Source organism: Epinephelus lanceolatus, chromosome 5 (assembly GCF_041903045.1).
Source record: "Epinephelus lanceolatus isolate andai-2023 chromosome 5, ASM4190304v1, whole genome shotgun sequence".
NCBI lineage: Eukaryota > Metazoa > Chordata > Actinopteri > Perciformes > Serranidae > Epinephelus > Epinephelus lanceolatus.
Genome location: NC_135738.1, coordinates 16962880 through 16980715, shown reverse-complemented (window position 1 = coordinate 16980715; position 17836 = coordinate 16962880). Strand labels below are relative to the sequence as shown.

At 39.4% G+C, this 17836-nt stretch overlaps 1 protein-coding gene and 1 non-coding gene across 2 annotated transcripts; one reads left to right on the top strand and one right to left on the bottom strand.

Moving 5' to 3' along the window:
* The first annotated feature begins 1644 nt into the window (after window positions 1-1644).
* On the top strand, window positions 1645-1733 carry trnay-gua (transfer RNA tyrosine (anticodon GUA)). The gene is given in 2 exon segments: window positions 1645-1681; window positions 1698-1733. It is a non-coding gene; the product is annotated as a tRNA-Tyr (tRNA).
* Window positions 1734-7018: 5285 nt separating this feature from the next.
* Window positions 7019-16947, bottom strand: hal (histidine ammonia-lyase). The gene is made up of 20 exons (XM_033636021.2): window positions 16630-16947; window positions 16362-16422; window positions 15922-15949; window positions 15767-15841; window positions 15605-15677; window positions 15414-15480; window positions 15290-15327; window positions 15035-15160; window positions 14752-14891; window positions 14518-14565; window positions 12487-12634; window positions 12288-12383; window positions 11818-11876; window positions 11130-11210; window positions 10726-10791; window positions 10470-10635; window positions 10062-10196; window positions 8007-8115; window positions 7811-7880; window positions 7019-7676 (listed from the first exon to the last, which is right to left on the bottom strand). The coding sequence occupies exons 1-20, from the start codon at window positions 16874-16876 to the stop codon at window positions 7545-7547; spliced, it is 1965 nt and encodes a 654-aa protein (XP_033491912.2). The 5' UTR covers window positions 16877-16947; the 3' UTR covers window positions 7019-7544.
* Between the last annotated feature and the right edge of the window lie 889 nt (window positions 16948-17836).

Genomic DNA, 17836 nt, shown 5'->3' with positions numbered 1-17836 from the left:
CCAATATTGGTCGTTTTGTGTCTCCTTGTGATTGTTTTCTATCTTGTTGTGGTTGTTTTGCCTGTTTTGTTATTATTTTGTGTACCTTTGCAGTTCTTCGTACCTCTTTGCCTCTCCCCTTGTTGTTAGTTTGAGTGTCTTCCTGGTCATTAAGTGCTAATTTGAGTGACATTGTGCACGTGATGCCAGGGAGCCCCTGACACTTTAAGCCCTTGGGCCTGTCCCTGGTTGGCCTGTCCAGCAGTAATCCACGCCTAGCTATGACTTCATCTGGTATAATGAGATCCTCAGTAAAGTGTTTCTTTAACTGCATTGCTCGGATTAATCATAAAAGCTGTATTTAACTACTGTAGTTAGCCTGTTTTCCAGAAATGCCCCATGTGTCTTGTTCACATATATGAGCCATTTATAGGCAAATATGCATCTTTGAACTCTACAGAGATGACCATGATTAATATCCATGCACAGCAGCTATCAGATGCAGACACGGCAAAGTATCCTCTGCTCTGCAAAGATGAGTCCTCCACAAACTAACAACTGTACTGTTTCCTGTTGTTCAGTGCACTGTATGGCAGTGATGGTAAGAGGAGTTAAACTGACGCCTTCCTAAATGTGGAGACAACTTATGCAATTATTGCTTTTAAAACAACCCTTGACTGATTGATTATTACAGTTATGATGTTTATTACAGTCACCATAACTCCCAAATTATGTTATTAGGCATCAATGGTGTATGGTTCTTAGGTTGGGCCTCAGTATGTGCTGATCCTCTGTTGGTTTGTATCACAGCAACAGGAGAGCAAAACCTGTCTTGTGTGATGAGAAGGTCGATGGTTCGACCCCCCCGAACAGCAGGAAACACTGAACTGGCAAAAGGGAAAAAGAGACCCATCCATGGTAACACCTGAGGTGCAGCTTGAACAAGCCCATGAATCCCCAACTTGTCCTTAGTGCAACAGGTTTCATGACATCTACCTTCAATCACGCTTCATCCATCACACCTGTTGTGTGTCTGTGTAACTACAGGGAAGCAAAGGTAACGTACGTTTAACGTCTCTGCGTATAGTTTCCCCATCTTTAACTATGTATTTATTACTTTTAAAAAAAATAAGGGTGGGTGAAATGTGCCATCTAGTGTGTATTTCAAACACTTTTTTCTTTATTTTTGTGGGAAAAGAAGCGGCGGGCAGTTTTTTTTTGTTAACCGTAAACAGAAACTTAAGGTAACTTAGCTAACGTCAATTAACAGGTATGCTAGCGTAGCGTTGGCCTTCGCGTTCACTTGAGCTACAAACACCAACGGTTAACGTTAGCTTAGTCTGTTTTTCACTGGACTTAGACCAATTTGAGGGTTTTGTTTGAACCTAAAGCAACACACAGTGAGTTTCAAGTTTCAGTCGACGCAGGGCGAACTTTACTTTCACTGAAAGCTAAATCACTTAAACGTTAGCTAGCTAGCGAGCTAACATTCGTTGATTGAGGTGAGCGTGCAACCGCACTTTCGTCATGTTAGCAGTTAGCTTTTTTTTTTTTTTTAGCTCTGTTAAGAAGCTAACGTTATTAGGTTAAAGATTATTTGACAATATGGTAAAATATTAGTGTTTGGGCTTTAAATTCAGTGCCCTCTCGATAATACACAGCGTCCCTTCGATAGCTCAGTTGGTAGAGCGGAGGACTGTAGTGGCTTGACAGCTGAAATCCTTAGGTCGCTGGTTCGAATCCGGCTCGAAGGAGACACCTTTTTCTTACCGTCAACCACTTTATCATAACACCAGCTCTTTAGTGTGATCCAACCGACAACACATGTACCATTGTTGCAAATTGTAGCGTTAGTACTTTCTCCTCTACGTTTTCCTTTGCCAGCAATAGCGTTTCTGGACTTGAAAGTGATTTTTATGTGAGTACCCACACATTTATGAGACTGTAATGCTAATGTGGTGTCTGTATGAACTCTGAATGTTAGGAATTTGTTTAAGGTTATTATTTAAAAAGTATCTTGTGTCATTAGGTTTGTTAAGTGTTCCTCCAAACATCTATGACCCTTTATAGGATTAATTGTTTGCTTATACTTATTGGATGAAGGAATGGATGTTTTCATACAATCACAGACTTGGTATACCTGGTGTAACTTACAATATTTACATTAGGGTGCATAAATGTTGACTCATAAAACTTCTACATGGGCCTAACCTAACTGTAGTGTTGTTGGAAAGGGTGTGCACAGGTTTTCTTCATGTAAAATGCTGCTGCAGAGCCTTTTTCACCCCAACCAGAATACAGTTCTTTTCTTTGACATTGAGTTTGGTGTGGTGATGATAGAAAAATGCACATGTAATAACAGTGAGTAGTAGACTGAGTGAATATGGAAAAACCGACAAATACTGTTGAAACTGCATTTATTCGTCTGAGGACATCACAGGCTGTTTGTTACCTGTTTTGTAAATGGATTAACGTTTTTAAAATGAACTTCTTCTTTCCTTTGTTATTTTTAGAATGTTATGCAATGGTTTTACAGCTCCAGCTAAAATGAGTTTGACACTCCTGGTTTACAGTATACCCACCTATCAGCCAAAAATCCATTTGAATACATAAGATAGTATACCATCCTCCAAGGTAATCTACCCATGTACTGACTACTACTACACCACCACAACTGTAGTAAATAATGCTAGTAATGTTTTTTGGTGTTACCAGTAACAGAGATTTCTCTTTGCTTAATCAGGAAGCACTGGACTTCAGCACTATGTGATTGTACATCGTATATAAACACAGTTTTGCTGTTCATTCAATGATAAGCATTTGCAGAATCAAGTTATTGCAGAGAACAGAATTCAGCCGTTTAGTTTGACACTTTATTAAGAAAAGGATGAGATTTCAATTACTCAATTTAACTTTACGTTAGTCTAAGCACACAGTGACAAAGTCTTTTTTGCAAGGTTCAGGTATTTCTGTGCACAGCAGATTTCTGCCCCTTGTGCTAATATCTGTAAGGAGTTGTTTGTGTAACCTTTGAATTTGTTGACCAATGCTGTCTTTGCATGTCTGTTACATACCACTTTTATCTTCTTCAGGTTTTTCATCACAGCACCTCAAGGTGGCAGAGTGGCCTCTCAGCCTGGACAGGTAGGTGCTGTTTAACTGGACTGGGAAGCTTGTGTTAATCCTACTTCCCTAAGGTTCAGCATACAGAGAACAAAAGCAGTGTGAATGTGAACCCAAGAACACATCCCTTTCTCTGTTTACGCTGAGCATGTTTATGATTTAGGTGTGCTTGTTTAAGAAAAACAGATGCACGCCTTGTGATCAGAGACTGATAGTTTTCTTTTGGTTGTCTCTTATTAGTTTCATTCATTTATGAACATTTGTTCACCTTTACATTACAAACAAGTCCACAGAAAATCAGTAAACATTTTGACAATGATCATATATTTCCAGTCATTTTTTAAGCAAAAGTACAAAACGTTTGTTGGTTCCAGAATTTCAAATGTGAAGATTTTTATTCATTACTGTGTCATACAAGATGGTAGACTGAATTTCTTTGAGTTTTTTCAGTTATTTATGGCATTTTATAGACAAAACAGTTAATTTAGAAATGTATCTGCAGATTACTACTGACTCACTGCACCTGATGCTCTACTTAAAACTTGCAACTTACGAGGTAAACAGTGTCATAATTTATAGTCATACTTAACCTTATTTTCTAAATCCCCAAAAACTCTTCTTGGACTTTGGCCAGACATCATCAGGAACTTCAGGTCAAATCAGATGACAGATAAACGTACTGTTATACAATAGCTCACTTACATTAAATATAGATTTCTGAACTTACTGTGCTTTTGACTTCAACATTAAAGGGTTTTGTTTGCTTTTCTTTTCATGTAGCTGTGTGGTGTTTTATATTCTACCCTGTAATACTTTTTTACAGGTTTCCTGTAATTTAAAAAGTGATGATCATGTGTTACGGAGGTTGTCCAGTGGTTGTAGTCATAATTTTTATTTAAGTAAAAGTAGCAAGGTTAAAGACCAACATTCAAACTTTCACTCAGGAAAAGTTTTACAGTAAAAGTATTTGTAGGAGCGAATTATACCTTTTCAGAGTTATTATCATATATTTGGAGCTTCAACACGTTTGTTAGAGGTAGTGGAGGTGGAGCACATTATAACTACTTTATATACTGTTGCATAGATTAAGCTATAGCAGAGTATTGCATTTTATAGATCATGTTTTGTTCACAGAATCTAAATCTGCATAGTTATTAAAGCTGTCGGATAAATTTAGTGGAGTAAAAAATACAATAGATTTGAGTGGAAGTAGCATTAAATCAAAATATAACTAGTGACTAGTTATAAACTAGAGGTTGACTGATGGGGCTTATGAAGCATTACAATTACCTATACTTGCTCATACACACCTCAATAATCAACTGTAGTAAGGACTCAGTATGTTATAACAGTCCATGCAGTATCATAAGTTATTGTATGTGTTAAGTAAAGTGAAGTATGTATTGATGCATCTATGGTTCATCATAATGTTACATTGTTGGTGTATTATAAAGTGTGATGCACTCTCACTTCTAACGACAATGTATCATGATTCAAAGAGTTTTTAGTCACAGAGTAAGATTCTTTAAAGACTGGGGGTCTTGCAGGATCTCTATTGGCTAGATTATTAGCTTCAAAAAGAAATAAAGTGGACAGGAATTGCTGCAGCCCCTGAAATCCCTAGTAAGTAACCACATCTACGGCAGTTAACTCGCTAGCTATTGCATACTTACAGGGGGATTTTCAGGGCTGTAGCAGTTTTCCCCTTTTTCCTTCTCCACTCTATCATTGCACAAATGGGAGGACATGTCAAATACATGTCTACAACTCTACTTTCTCCTCCTTTTCCATGGCTCAAGGGAGAAGCACCCATGGAAGCACAGTAGTAGCTTCACGCTGAAGATGCACCGGTGCTACAGCGGTGCAGCACGTCTCAGCACGTCACGTGACAGAGTGTAGTCCGCCTGGTCCCGTCCTACTTCACTGTGATTGGCTGGCGTTGCTGCAATGTGATTGGCTATTGCTCGTTCCCTCCGGTTTCCTCCTCGGTTTAAACAGAGATATTGGATGAAGCGAGATACCCAACTCAGCTCACTTCCTGATTCAGTGACGTCAGCGCCACGCCCCCGTAGGAGACTTGAGGCAGCTCTGAATGAATTGTTGTCAATGAGGAAAATGAACGTGATCACAATTTATGGTCAATTCTTTAGCCCTGTAGTCACTAAAGTAAATATTGGGTTCATTTTTCATTGGGTTGAGGGAGAACAGGCTCTGATTGGAGGGAGAGCTAACCACGCCCACTTAGGAGACAGGAAGAGTAACCGTTTTTTTAACATTGGATAAGCTTACAGTTGGGTATCTCCCTTCATCCAGTATCTCTGGTTTAAATTTGCATTTGTTTTAGACTGGAAAAGGAAGAGGATGTGGAGTTACTGAGTAAACAGGAGTGTCTCTGAAAAAATTAGAGAGTGGAGAATGAAAGTCGTAAACAGAAATTGCTGCAGCCCCTGAAATCACCAGTAAGTATGCCAGATGCTATAGCTAGCTAGCTAACCACTGTAGGGGCTACTTGCAACTTGCAAGTTCGAGTTAGCTACTACAGTGTTGTGGTTAACTGTTAGCTAGCTATACTCACTGGGGATTTTGAGGGCTGCAACAATATCTTTCCACTTTTTCTTTCTTCTTGAAACTAACAATCTTGGAAATAGTGACTCTGCAAGATGCCCAGTTTTTGTAAAATTTTATTCAGACTAAAAACTCTGACTCATGACACATGATCTAAAGATGTGAAAAGGTGTCAAACTTAAGTCTTTTAAAAGGTTTTCAAATTATTCTAGTATATGACAGACATTAAGCACTTAGTATTTAGCTACATTTGTTTTAGACTGTGGAAAGATTTGAGTAAATGGAGTTGTGGAGTGAATAGGAGTGTCTTTTTGACATGTCTTCACACATGTGAGGACATGTCAAACGAGAGTGGAAAGTGAAAGAAGTAGACAGAAATTGCTGCAGCCCCTGAAATCCCCAGTAAGTATGCCAGATGCTATAGCTAGCTAGCTAACCACCGTAGGGGCAACTTGCAAGTTTAAGTTAGCTACTGGAATGTTTGTTAGAGGCCTATGAGCTAACTGTATGTTTCAGCTGAACCCTGCTAGCTTAAAGAATTACTTCATGTAAACATTTATATTACTGAAAACAGAAATCTTCAGCTTAAGTGTACAGGTAGCTCATGTGCTATTGCAGACATTCCAGTAGCTAACATTAGGTTACAAGCAATCTTGTTTGAAATGGAGAAAGTAGTTGGTTAGCTAGCTAGCTATAGCATATAGCATACTCACTGGGGAATTCTGTCCACTTTTTTTCTTTTTGAGGCTAACAATCTTGTAATAGTGACTCTGCAAGATGCCCAGTTTTTTTTGTGAATTTGAGAAAAACTCTCTGACTCATGGCATGACATGTCTGAAGATGTAAAAGCGTGTCAGACTTCAATCTTTTAATATTTTTTCAAAGTATTCTAGTGTATGATAGACATGAATCACTTATGAAGCAGCATAGATTCTTTTAAAATGAAAATGCATCACACTTTACAATGAAACAGTGAAACATTATAATGAAGCATAGATTATTATTGACACGTCAATATGTACGTCACTTTACTTAACACGTACAGTGATAACTTATGATAGTACATGGACTGTTTTAACATTCTATGAGTCCTTACTACAGTTAATTGCTTAAGTGTGTATAGGTTAGTTCAAGTATTCATAATGCATCGTAAGCCCCATCAGCCAACCCCTAGTTTATATCTAGTCAAGAGCATCCATAAGACACTTGATACTGTATGTATTATAAGTTACATCTATAATGTTTTCTGACTGTTGATATAGTGCATCACGAAGTGTTTTGTGTGTTTATGAGTGCAGTCATAGAGCATTATAGATGCATTTTAATTCACCATGAATGGCCTTATAACGCATTAGCTTTAAAAACTTTTATTGCTTTTTTTTAAAAATTTTTTTTTGTCAAAGATGGAAAAATACATATGGAAATCATTAAAGATTTATTATAGTTACGCCAGAGAAAAAACATTAAATCATAGCTTGTGTTCAATCATTAAAAACTATTTGTTATGAAAATGGTACAGCAGCTGAGGTAGACACGTGGCAATAAAAACTAAATTAGGCACATATTTTAAAAGGAAAACAAACGTTTAGATAAATACAACTCTACTGCGCAGTGATGCAGAGCAAGCTATATGCAGGTTCAACACTAAAAATTACAAGAGCAATACCCAATTATTAAGTTACCAAGATATCGTCAGGGAACAAAAATGTCCTAAATCAAAGTATGAATTTAGTCTACATGAGTCAAAACAACATCAAATCAGTCTGTGATCTTCAATCAGAAATGTTGGGGGGGGGGTTCATTTAAATCCACAAAAGTTGCAATAAGTAACTCTTTGAATTATTGTTAATGCAAAGTAACAAAGGTTGGACATGTTTTCACTCAAGGCGAACACGCTTCCTCGGTGATGCTGGAGACTCCAGAGAGAAGGCAGTAGGAGAGACGGGACGGGACTCAGGGATGTACTCTGTCTGATACTTGTCGATGTAAGGTTTGGCCACATTCCACACCTGAGTTGAAAATATAAACTTGTTACTTAAAATTTTATCATCCCTCTCCATCCCTGTGGAGCTTATGTACAAATAGATACAACACATCCGCAGTAAGAAGTAACATTTATTCCTCCATAAGATTTGTCACTTACCTTCTGGTCTAGTAAAAGACGGTGAACAGCTTCGATGTCTGGAGACATGAATCTGTCTTTAATCCAAGGTCTGTTAAAGGCAGAATACTTGAGAGTTTGAGAGTAAGAAGTGGAACAATGGATAAATATTAACTATCGTGTTCATCATTTCAGTGGACTGAAAATTGTGAACCTTGCCCACATCTGTTTGACTTACTTGACCACACTGCGCACAAGTTCATAGACCTTCTCCAATGGAGTGGTGGTACGAAGTGGGCGGAGGAACTCAATACCCTGACAGGCTGCCAGCAGCTCTATAGCAAGAACTGATCACAGAAAACTTCCATTAGATTAAAAAAAATGCAATCACTTTGACCTAATTTGCTAAAGGATAGTATCTTTTTAATCAGTAGGTTAGTCCTCTTTTTAGTAAGAATTATTTCAGTCACAAAGTTAAAACATTACATGTGGCATCACTACTTTTGGCTTGTTAAATGACAGTCCTGAGTTTGCAATAAGGGTGCAGCACTGCATACTGAACATATTTGAGTGTATTATACAGTGTGTGAGGGACTGGACCAAATCTTAATACGACTTGACAGCAAATAATGTAGCATTATCAAATCACAAATGGTGCTTTAGAAAGGCTTCAACACTCCTTTGGATTCAGTCATAAATTTTCTAAGCTATGTGTTCCTCAAGGAGAGATTGTGGAGCCCACTGAAGATGCTTCACTCCATCCAATTCTTGAATTAGTTTTGCAATAATTGTAATCACTTTAAGTAAATCCAGGGGGAATGCTACATGTCCATGTATAGTAGCCACTGGACCCAACAAAACTCACAGTACCATTTCAATACAATTAAAGATAGTACAAGTTTCAACAGTGAGAATAAAACATTGTTGGTTGAAAGCCCTTTGTACTCTAAATTTAGCTAGAGAATTATTGATTTAGTCATGTGGGTTTTTTTTGCCTCTAGTTTTATGGTTAACCACTATATCCACTTGGAAGGCTTTGATTTATAACCATGCAAATGTTTGCTGAAGCACTTTTATCCACTGTCGGTGTTCACTGGCATGATTTTCAACACTGTTACCTTTGTACTTTTTGTGACTGAAGCACCAGGAACTGTCAGGATATTGCTGCTTGTTGCTTTTTATAGCTTATTTAAAATGAGGGGGTTATCAGATCTTTTTTAAAAACTGCTGATGCTAATGGCCATTGGGCTTTATACAATTGAACTATGCAGCAGCTTGTGTAACTGATCTCGCTTTAAAATTGTAGTAGCCATTTTCCTTTTAGGACTGATTGGTTCTTTTGTGAAGGATTTAACTGAAGTCTTAAATTACTTACATCAGATTAAATTATTATTTGTTGATGTAATCACTACATCACTGTGTTTAGCATTTTTATATCCATTTAGGCCTCACAATTACTGTAATGTGATTTTTTTTTTTTTTTTTTAAATGGTAAAGGTACGGTTCACCACAAAATCAAATACATATTTTTCCTCTTACCTGTAGTGCTATTCATCGGTCAAGATTGTTTTGGTGTGAGTTGCTGGTTGTTGGAGAGATCAGCTGTAGAGATGTCTGCCCTCTTTCCAATATAATGGAACCAGATGGCACTCAGCTTGTGGTGCTCAAAGCGCCAAAAATACATTTAAAAAACTCAACAGCAATGTCTCTTTCCAGAAATCATGACCTGGTTACTCAAGATAATCCACAGACCTTCTTGTGAACATTTTGGTGTAGGAACTACTTTCTTTCTGCCAAATTATGCCAACTGTATTACCGTGCAGACGGAGGCATGCATCTACTGTTAGCTAACATTACAGCTCAGCCAAGGATTCATGTTTACATGTCGCGCTGTTACCAGCACAACCCTCTTGTCCATAGATGCCTGCTTCCCTTTGTGCAATTCATCGGTTGGCAGGTGTAGTTTGGTCGAAAGAAAATAGTTCCTACATGAAACTGCTCACAACAAGGTCTGTGAATAATCCTGAGTAACTGGGTCAGGATTTCTGGAGAGTTTTTCAAACCGATTTTTTTGGCGCTTTGAGCACAACAAGCTAAGTGCCATCTAGTTCCATTATATTAGAGAGAAGGCAGACATCTCTACGGCAGATACTTCCAACACTCTGCAACTCACACCAAAACAATCTAGACTGAATAAACAGCACTACAGGTAAGAGGAAAAATGTGCATTATTGATTTGGGGGTGAAATGTTGTGTTAATAGTAGCAATAATCCTAATCCCAAAAAGCCTAACCTTGCTCCACATGCTCCACGACTCTCAGGGCCTTCCTGGCAGCCCAGCCTCCCATGGACACATGGTCCTCTGTGGCAGCACTGGTGGACAAAGAGTCCACAGATGACGGATGACACAAAACTTTATTCTCTGAAACTAGATGGTACAAAAATGAAGATAAGAGTTAAAGTTCATGATAAGACACTGAGTAAAAAGGGACATAAATACATATAAATATAATAATCAAATGTTTTACTTGTTTTAATCTATGTTAAAAATATTCTACCTGAAATTCACTATTCAATATTAAAACCTATTTAATTCCCACGACAAAAAAAATCTACTTCGTTCAATATAAATATAACAACAACATATAATTCAGGTGCTGATATTAACGCCCCATTTTATGTTATTGTCTTGCACACTAACCCAAGGCAGCGGCTGTGCAATGAGCAATCATGAAGCCTGAGTTGAGTCCGCCCTCATTGACGAGGAAGGCAGGCAGCTCACTCAGAGACGGGTTACACAACCTTTCGATCCTCCTCTCACTGATAGAGGCCAGCTCGTGGACTGCAATGGCTAAAAAGTCCAGAGCCTAAAAGAAGGGGAAGAGTGATGATAGAGTGGAGAACAAAAACTACAACAAATACCAGAAAGATGTTTTATGAGTCACAAACCTACGTACCTTAGCTGGGTATTCACCATGGAAATTCCCACCTGAAATGGTCTCACCTCTTTCTGCAAATACCATCTGATTCATCTGTTAAGAAAAATAAATCACCTGATTCCAGTAAAATCCAGGCTACAATTGTGGCAGAACCTAGAATCTGTAGCTAAACCAGTGTGCAGTTTTTGAGTGCAGAGACAACAGAGGCATACTTAGGTTACTTTTAATGCTTTTATTGAGGTTTGCGAATTAAGCTTCTGTTCAATAGTGACTCATCTAATTAAATTAGTCCTTTTTATATTGAATGAACTTTCTTTGATGAATATAACTCATAAATTAAGCTAATCCAATAAGGGAATAAAGAAATCAAACTATTCAGACTATTCGTGTAGTCTTCTCATCTTTATGCAGAGGAAGGATACAGGATTGTCAGTGGCACTGTTGATTTCTGTGTTGATGATGTTCTGGACAAACTTTATCGTGTCATTGGTAACTCCATGAACCTGTGTACGGAAACAAAAAAGGTATACTCAGAAATAACTGAAAAAAAAAAAAACTTTTAGCACAGTCCTACCCATCGTCATTCATTTTCTGTAACCACTTATCCTGTTAGGGGTCACAAGGGGGCTGGAGCCTGTCCCAGCTAACTTTGGGCAAGAGGCAGGGTACACCCTGGACAGGTCACTAGACTATCACAGGGCTGGTGCATAGAGACAGACGACCATTCACACTCAAATTCACACCTACGGACAATTTAGTCACCAGTTAACCTAGAAAACCCAAGATGACATGGGAGAACTTGAAAACTCCACACAAAAGGGCTCTCCCACTGCGGGGTTTGAACCCCCTACCCCGGGTTTGACTCAGGAACCCTCTTGCTGTGAGGCAATAATGCTAACCACTGCATCGCCTTGCCATCACAGTCTTACTCAAATTCCAAAAATCTGACTGCTCTGCCTCAGGACAATCACTCATATCAGATCTAGCCCAAGAAAAATCCACCACACTTTCCAAATTAAAAGTGTAAGAATTGAGGGTGTACAGACTTTAAAGTCCTGAGGGTGAAACTTGTGATTTTGGTCTGTATAAATAAACTTGACTTGAGGTTACCTGAGGACAGCATCGCATGGTGTAGGCATCCTGGACTCTGTCACAGAACCGGTGGCTCTCTGGAAAAACATACCAACACCAGATGACACACATTAAGCACAACATGTTTAAGGGAGAAATGCAGGCGTAATGTTACCAAAGGCTATACTTTATTAATCCATCTGGGGAGATACACCCACTGCATCTGAACCACTCTAACTATTTATGAGCTGCGGGCAGCCACAGCACTCCAGTTCTGAAACCAGTACCTTGATCAAGTGGTAAAAATATTCCTGTATGTGTTTTGGTTGGGAGGAAATACCCACAAATATGGCGGTACTGTGAAGCTCTATAACCCATATGTTTGAACGCAGGACACACTTCTTACTGTGAACGGTGCTACCCAGATGTTAGCTGTATGATAACTTTGTTTGGTTATTACATAATGGTGTGTTACTTGTCTGTTTCACAATATGGGCCTGTCTTCTGACCTGCAATCTGGGACGAATGGTGATCCGAGTCTAGCAGCGAGCGGAAGCGTAGGGCCACCTCTATCTGTCCTGGGTGGGGCCGCAGCATGTGGATGTCTGCAGGAGGAGACCAGAAAATGAGGACGGATGAAACAGATGCAGAACCTTGAAGTTTGAGGTAAATATTTCCATGTAGTTTTGTGATTTTGCTGCTGCTCACCACTATCAAAGGCCTTGGTGGTCCCCTTCAGCACCTCCAGGGTCAGAGCAGCAATGATGTCTGCCTGCCGAGCAATCGCCTGGGCTCGCTCCACGGCCTCCGCTCCAAGAGAGGTGATCATCTGGGTCCCATTTATCAGAGCAAGACCCTGTGAGGGAAAGACAGAGTGAGAGGGACATATTTTCCACTCTAAGAAGCCCCAGGGAGGATACAATGCAGTGTGCACAATACTGTGGGTTATAATAGTAAATAAAAACACTGTTATTGTTCTTTGAAGGCCTAAACTTATACAGATATTTTTGAAAACGGTATAATTCCCTCGACGTTTTGGCCCTTCGTCTTTGTGCAAATTGAATTTTAGGTCATTAAAACTGTGATTTTTTTAAAAAAAATTTTGACTGAGTTGCAGATTTTTCAAAACTCCAGTTACTGTTTATCTGTTTGGGAAACATCATCACCTCTGTGTGCACGTCAGCTGCTTTGTGTAATGAGTTTGCAACAGAAATGATAACAGTAGACTACTTATATTGTTCATATTTTGTCTGCACTGCTCGGTCCACTGACTACTTTACACTTTAACTTAGTACTGCTGCAACACTTCATGGATGAACGGAGCCGTCTGCTGCACCCAGTGTTAATGTGGTCTGTCAGAAATGACAGTTTTGGAGCAGGCCCGGTCGATCCAGCAGATGGTGGTACACCTTCTAGAGTGGGATTGCTGTTGATGAGGAGTGGAAGGAAAAGTTTCACATGTCCAGAGCATCACTCGTATCGTTGAGCAAGTTTCTCAGTCTTTGTATCGAAGGGAACGGTAATGAGACATGGGAAATATTAACTTGTGCACTTAACTATCTTCACAACAAGAGTTAACTGGAGAAGACGGCTAACGCCAGCGAGCATTTAGAGTTGTTTTTGCTTCATAGTGTGTACTAGTAATCAAGTATTCTATTGATTATTCTGGTGATTAATCGAGTAATCGGATAAGAGATACTGTGTGTTGTCATTAAATTACTTTAGCTTTACTTAAGGGCAATAGCAATTTATAAAAGAGAAAATAAGAGTGAGAGAGATGAGAGAAATGAGCAACAATTGCAAAATGCTTTAATTGCTAAAACATTTGTTTGCAGTGTGTACTTTAACAGTTATGTGAGATCAAATGATGCATCTGCTGTCTGTAAAGACTTAAACCAGTTGCCTACAGCATTTTATTTTCCACATGTTGCAATTTTCTCTAGCAAAACCTAGCTAAAACACATGATACATCACCAGGTAACATTAGCCGCCGCATTGATTTCTGTTATTAATCAGCCATTATAAAGCCATAATACATGTAAGTTCTTTACATGCGTTATGAATCTCAGCTAGCAATCACTGACTGAGGTTAAATGCAATTAAACGTGACGTTAACGTTATCTTGTTGTGCCAGGTCCGCCTGGCAAACTCAGTTCATACGCTGGATGTTTTCTAATTAGATGTAGCATTGAACTTGTGCTATTGTGGTATGCTAACTCCGCTTTACAATACACACTGAACTTTTTTTCTGTTCGTTTTAACTTGTAATGATCTCACAGTCTTGACACTTTCTGTTGTTTTCTCTGGCATGTCTCCTCTTTTTGTCTTTCGCTCTGTTCTTGTCCCTCTTCCTCCATCGTTTCTCAATCCACGTTACAGCTGCGTAGGCTATCAAAAGCGAAAGTAACAGGACCGTTACAGTACAGTGAGCTGTGTAGTTGCACTGGTTTTAACGAAGCCTCGAGGCTTTTTAGTAATCAAAATATTCAAGTTACTGGAGGAATCGTTTCAGCACTAGTGTGTACAGAGATATTTTGTATAACAAAGGTCGTGTGGAGAGATTTTTTTTTCTTAATAGAGAGAGAAAATATCTGTTCCTAAAAATATCTATACATGTAGACAGAGCCTAAATTCTTTACCTCAAGACAAAGCACAATGCATCCCCAGTGAAGCCTGGGTCACGTTCTTTAGTGCAAGCAAATCAAATATGAGGGGTCATGGCTGGTTTTTAAACATTACCTCTTTGGGCTTTAGTGATATTGGCTTCAGTCCGTGGGCCTCGAGGACCTGGCCAGAGATGAAAGGGGACAAAACGTAGAAGGTCAAGGTTCATCAAAAAACAAACATGTTTTCCTATTGGACCTTGTGATCTGTCACTCTTAAAAGGAAAAAATAAATCTCCTGTAGCAGTGAGCAAGTTATTGTTGTATAACCATGGAAAAAATCACTATGAAGAAAGCTATAAGATCTTACATATTTGGCATCTGCCCATCCGCTCTTAGGAGACCACATTTTCCCCTCGCCCATCAGCCCCAGGGCCAGGTGAGAAAGGGGTGCCAGGTCTCCGCTAGCACCCACTGTTCCCTTCTCTGGGACAAAGGAGAGGCAGGAAGCTGCAGGGGCAGAGTGCGTTAGACATGAAAATTAGTCAGGTGACTGTCCGCTTTCCCAACACTGATCCCTAAAGGAAGTTATCAGCAGTCAACAGCAGCCGATATCCAAGGTCAGATAAGGTAAAGTGAGGCTGGTGGCTCACCATTGAAGGCCTGGATCATGGCATGAAGGGTTTCCAGAGAAATCCCGCTGTGCCCTTTGGCCAGAACATTGATCCTCAGAGCAAGCAGCATGCGGGTCCTTTCTGGGCTGAGTGGGTTTCCCACACCTACACACCACAGCATAACATTGATGGCGCTGATACGAATTAAACCTAAAACACTTTGTCAGGAGTGCTCATTATCTTGAGATCTGAAATTCTAGACGCGTAATAGAGCTTTACGGAAAGCTTTATTACCTGCTGAGTGTGACCGCACCAAGTTCTCCTGCAGCTCCCTGCGAAACAAGAACACATCAGCACATAGAAACAGCTCATTCTCCAACAGCAGATGTAGTGGTATACAGTGAAATATCGTCTTTACTTGAGCTTGCTGACAGGAATCACTGTTCGGGCAAATTTGCCAAAACCTGTAGTGATTCCATAGACGACTGTGGGAACAGACAGAGAGATACAGAGAACTTAATACATGGCATGATTTATTTCTGTAATACGTTTGCAGTAGCTGGTTAACATCAGTGCATTTAAGGTCTTTGTGCTTAAATGTATCCTAACCTTTGTTTTCTTTGACAATGGTGTCCAAAAGCTCTCTGGATTGCACAACTTTGTTCTCTGCCTCCTGAGTCAGCTGAAAATGTTGGTAAAGACAAGTGATCGTCTTCAGTCAAAGTTTGCACAGAGCAGCCGTGACAATAAACGCAATTTGTCGATCATTACCTTTATCTTGTAGAGTCCCCTTCCTAAGTTGACCAGATCTGTCGTCGTCAGGCTGTTGCCATCCAGGGAAATGTACTGCACGGGGAGAGAGCAGTGTTACACAGAAGCAATCATTGAATAGGTTTTAAATTTTAACAGAATGGGTAAAGACTCACTTCACCAGGTTCTTTGTATGCTGCTGTGCTATTTCACACAGTTTAATTAAGGATAACATTAAACAACATACAGTGGTGCCCTTTACTGGATTATTTTGTAACAGAAATTATATATATTTTAAAAACGTGATTAAATATATGACTTAGATTAATATTGTTCTTTCAAAAGCAGTTATTGAACAAAGGAATACTTTGCACATCTATTTCCAAACAGGTGTGTTGGAGAGGGACGAGCAGAACACAGCTCAGTGTGCCTGATGATGAGTGAGTCACTGAAATGTTGCAGCATTAAAATCATTATTTTTGCAAGTTAGACAAAAGTAATTGTCGCCCACGATTTGATTTAAAAACTGATGTGATAAATAGTATTAAGTACCAACTACAGCACCCAAGTACCCTCTATAATGAATATGACAAATACTCATCAAGTTAAAGGATACAGGTGAGAAACTCCAGGCTCATACGGGATGAAGTCAGGAGACATGGTGTCGCCTTCAATGGCTGTAAGTGCAGGATAATAAAACACATTGTTCACGTCTTATCTTATTAATCACATTTAATGTCTCAGATCGTCGGTACATAACTAACCATGCGCAATTACGCACAGCTACTGGTTATACTGCCCCCAGACGTGATGCACAATAAGATGATTGCAATAAAATAAATAAACAGAGCATTTCTTAAATTTTAAAAACATATGGTCTTTACCGAGCTCCACAAAGTCATTATCCTCCAGGACATCCTCGACAGTGTCATCCGCATCCAGTAAACCCAAACCCTGACACCTGCGCACCACAAACCGAGTGTCCTTTAACGCTTTGATGCCGCCGTTATCTGGTTTGTTCTTCATGTAACGTTTAAGAGCTTCGAGTCCAAGCCATTGGATGGTGTTGCTGGTATCCCGGCAGGGCACTGCCAGCCACTCATCTCGGATGTGCACCGTGAAACAAGGCATTGACTTGACTTGACTTGAGCGGGACTCTGGTGCAGTGAGAGCTGCTCACCTCTCCCCAGGGTACCACCTTCGGTCGCCTTAAGTTCAGCCGCCAATCAGACGCACCGTTGGGAGCCACGCCTCGTCGGTGTGACACCTCTGGGGGGCCACTGACCGCCGCAGGTTAGTGATACAAGTGTTTGGACACATTGACCCAGATGCGTCATAAGTGGATGCGTTCAGGGAACCAAACTTTTATGGGTACTAGCTGACAAAAAGTGCAACAGCTAAACTAATTATTGCTCACAACAAAATTAGTTGAGTCTTATTCTCAAAATGACTTACTAAAAATGTAATCACAAATTAATCTGAAAATAAATGATAGAGAACTTATGTCATCACTGATGCCTTCACTTGCTGTCAGACGTTTTGAGTGCATGTAAATTCAAGTGGATGGATATGAACACAGCTCAGTTTGTTGATTCAACACATTACAACAGAAATTGTAGAGGTGCAACAATTTATTATTTTTTACTGTAAATATTAAGTGCATCATCAACATCCCACCGTCCACCCACAGTTACATTTAATCAGATTTAAAATAAAAATTAAAATAAAACAATGTATATCCAAAAAATAACTTAAATAATTCAGGTAATACTTTAATAAATGTGTCCTTACACAAAGGCACTCAAAAAATGGCATTTACTTACAATGCTTTATAAGATGTTTTCAGTAATTTCTTTATGGGTCCAATATTTCCCGTTATTTTGTTCTGCAGAATGGAGCTCACAAAAAGTATCTAAAAGTCAAAAGGCTTCTTCAGTGTGTTTTGTCAGTGTAAGTCAATTCAAACATTCAAACACCAGTGTGATTGAAGGCTTACATGTCTTAATAAAACCTGAGCGGATCCCACTTCATATATAAGCAGAAATAATAACAAGTATTAGCCTGCGTGACCTTAACCACTAGCTACCATCC

Coding starts and splice junctions, on each gene's coding strand:
- hal (XM_033636021.2), bottom strand. CDS start 16,876: ATGCCTTGTTTCACGGTGCACATCCGAGATGAGTGGCTGGCAGTGCCC. Junction 15,161..15,289: donor GGTGCGGTCACACTCAGCAG/GTAATAAAGCTT, acceptor TGTGGTGTGTAG/GTGTGGGAAACCCACTCAGC. Junction 7,881..8,006: donor CTTGTGCGCAGTGTGGTCAA/GTAAGTCAAACA, acceptor TGCCTTTAACAG/ACCTTGGATTAAAGACAGAT.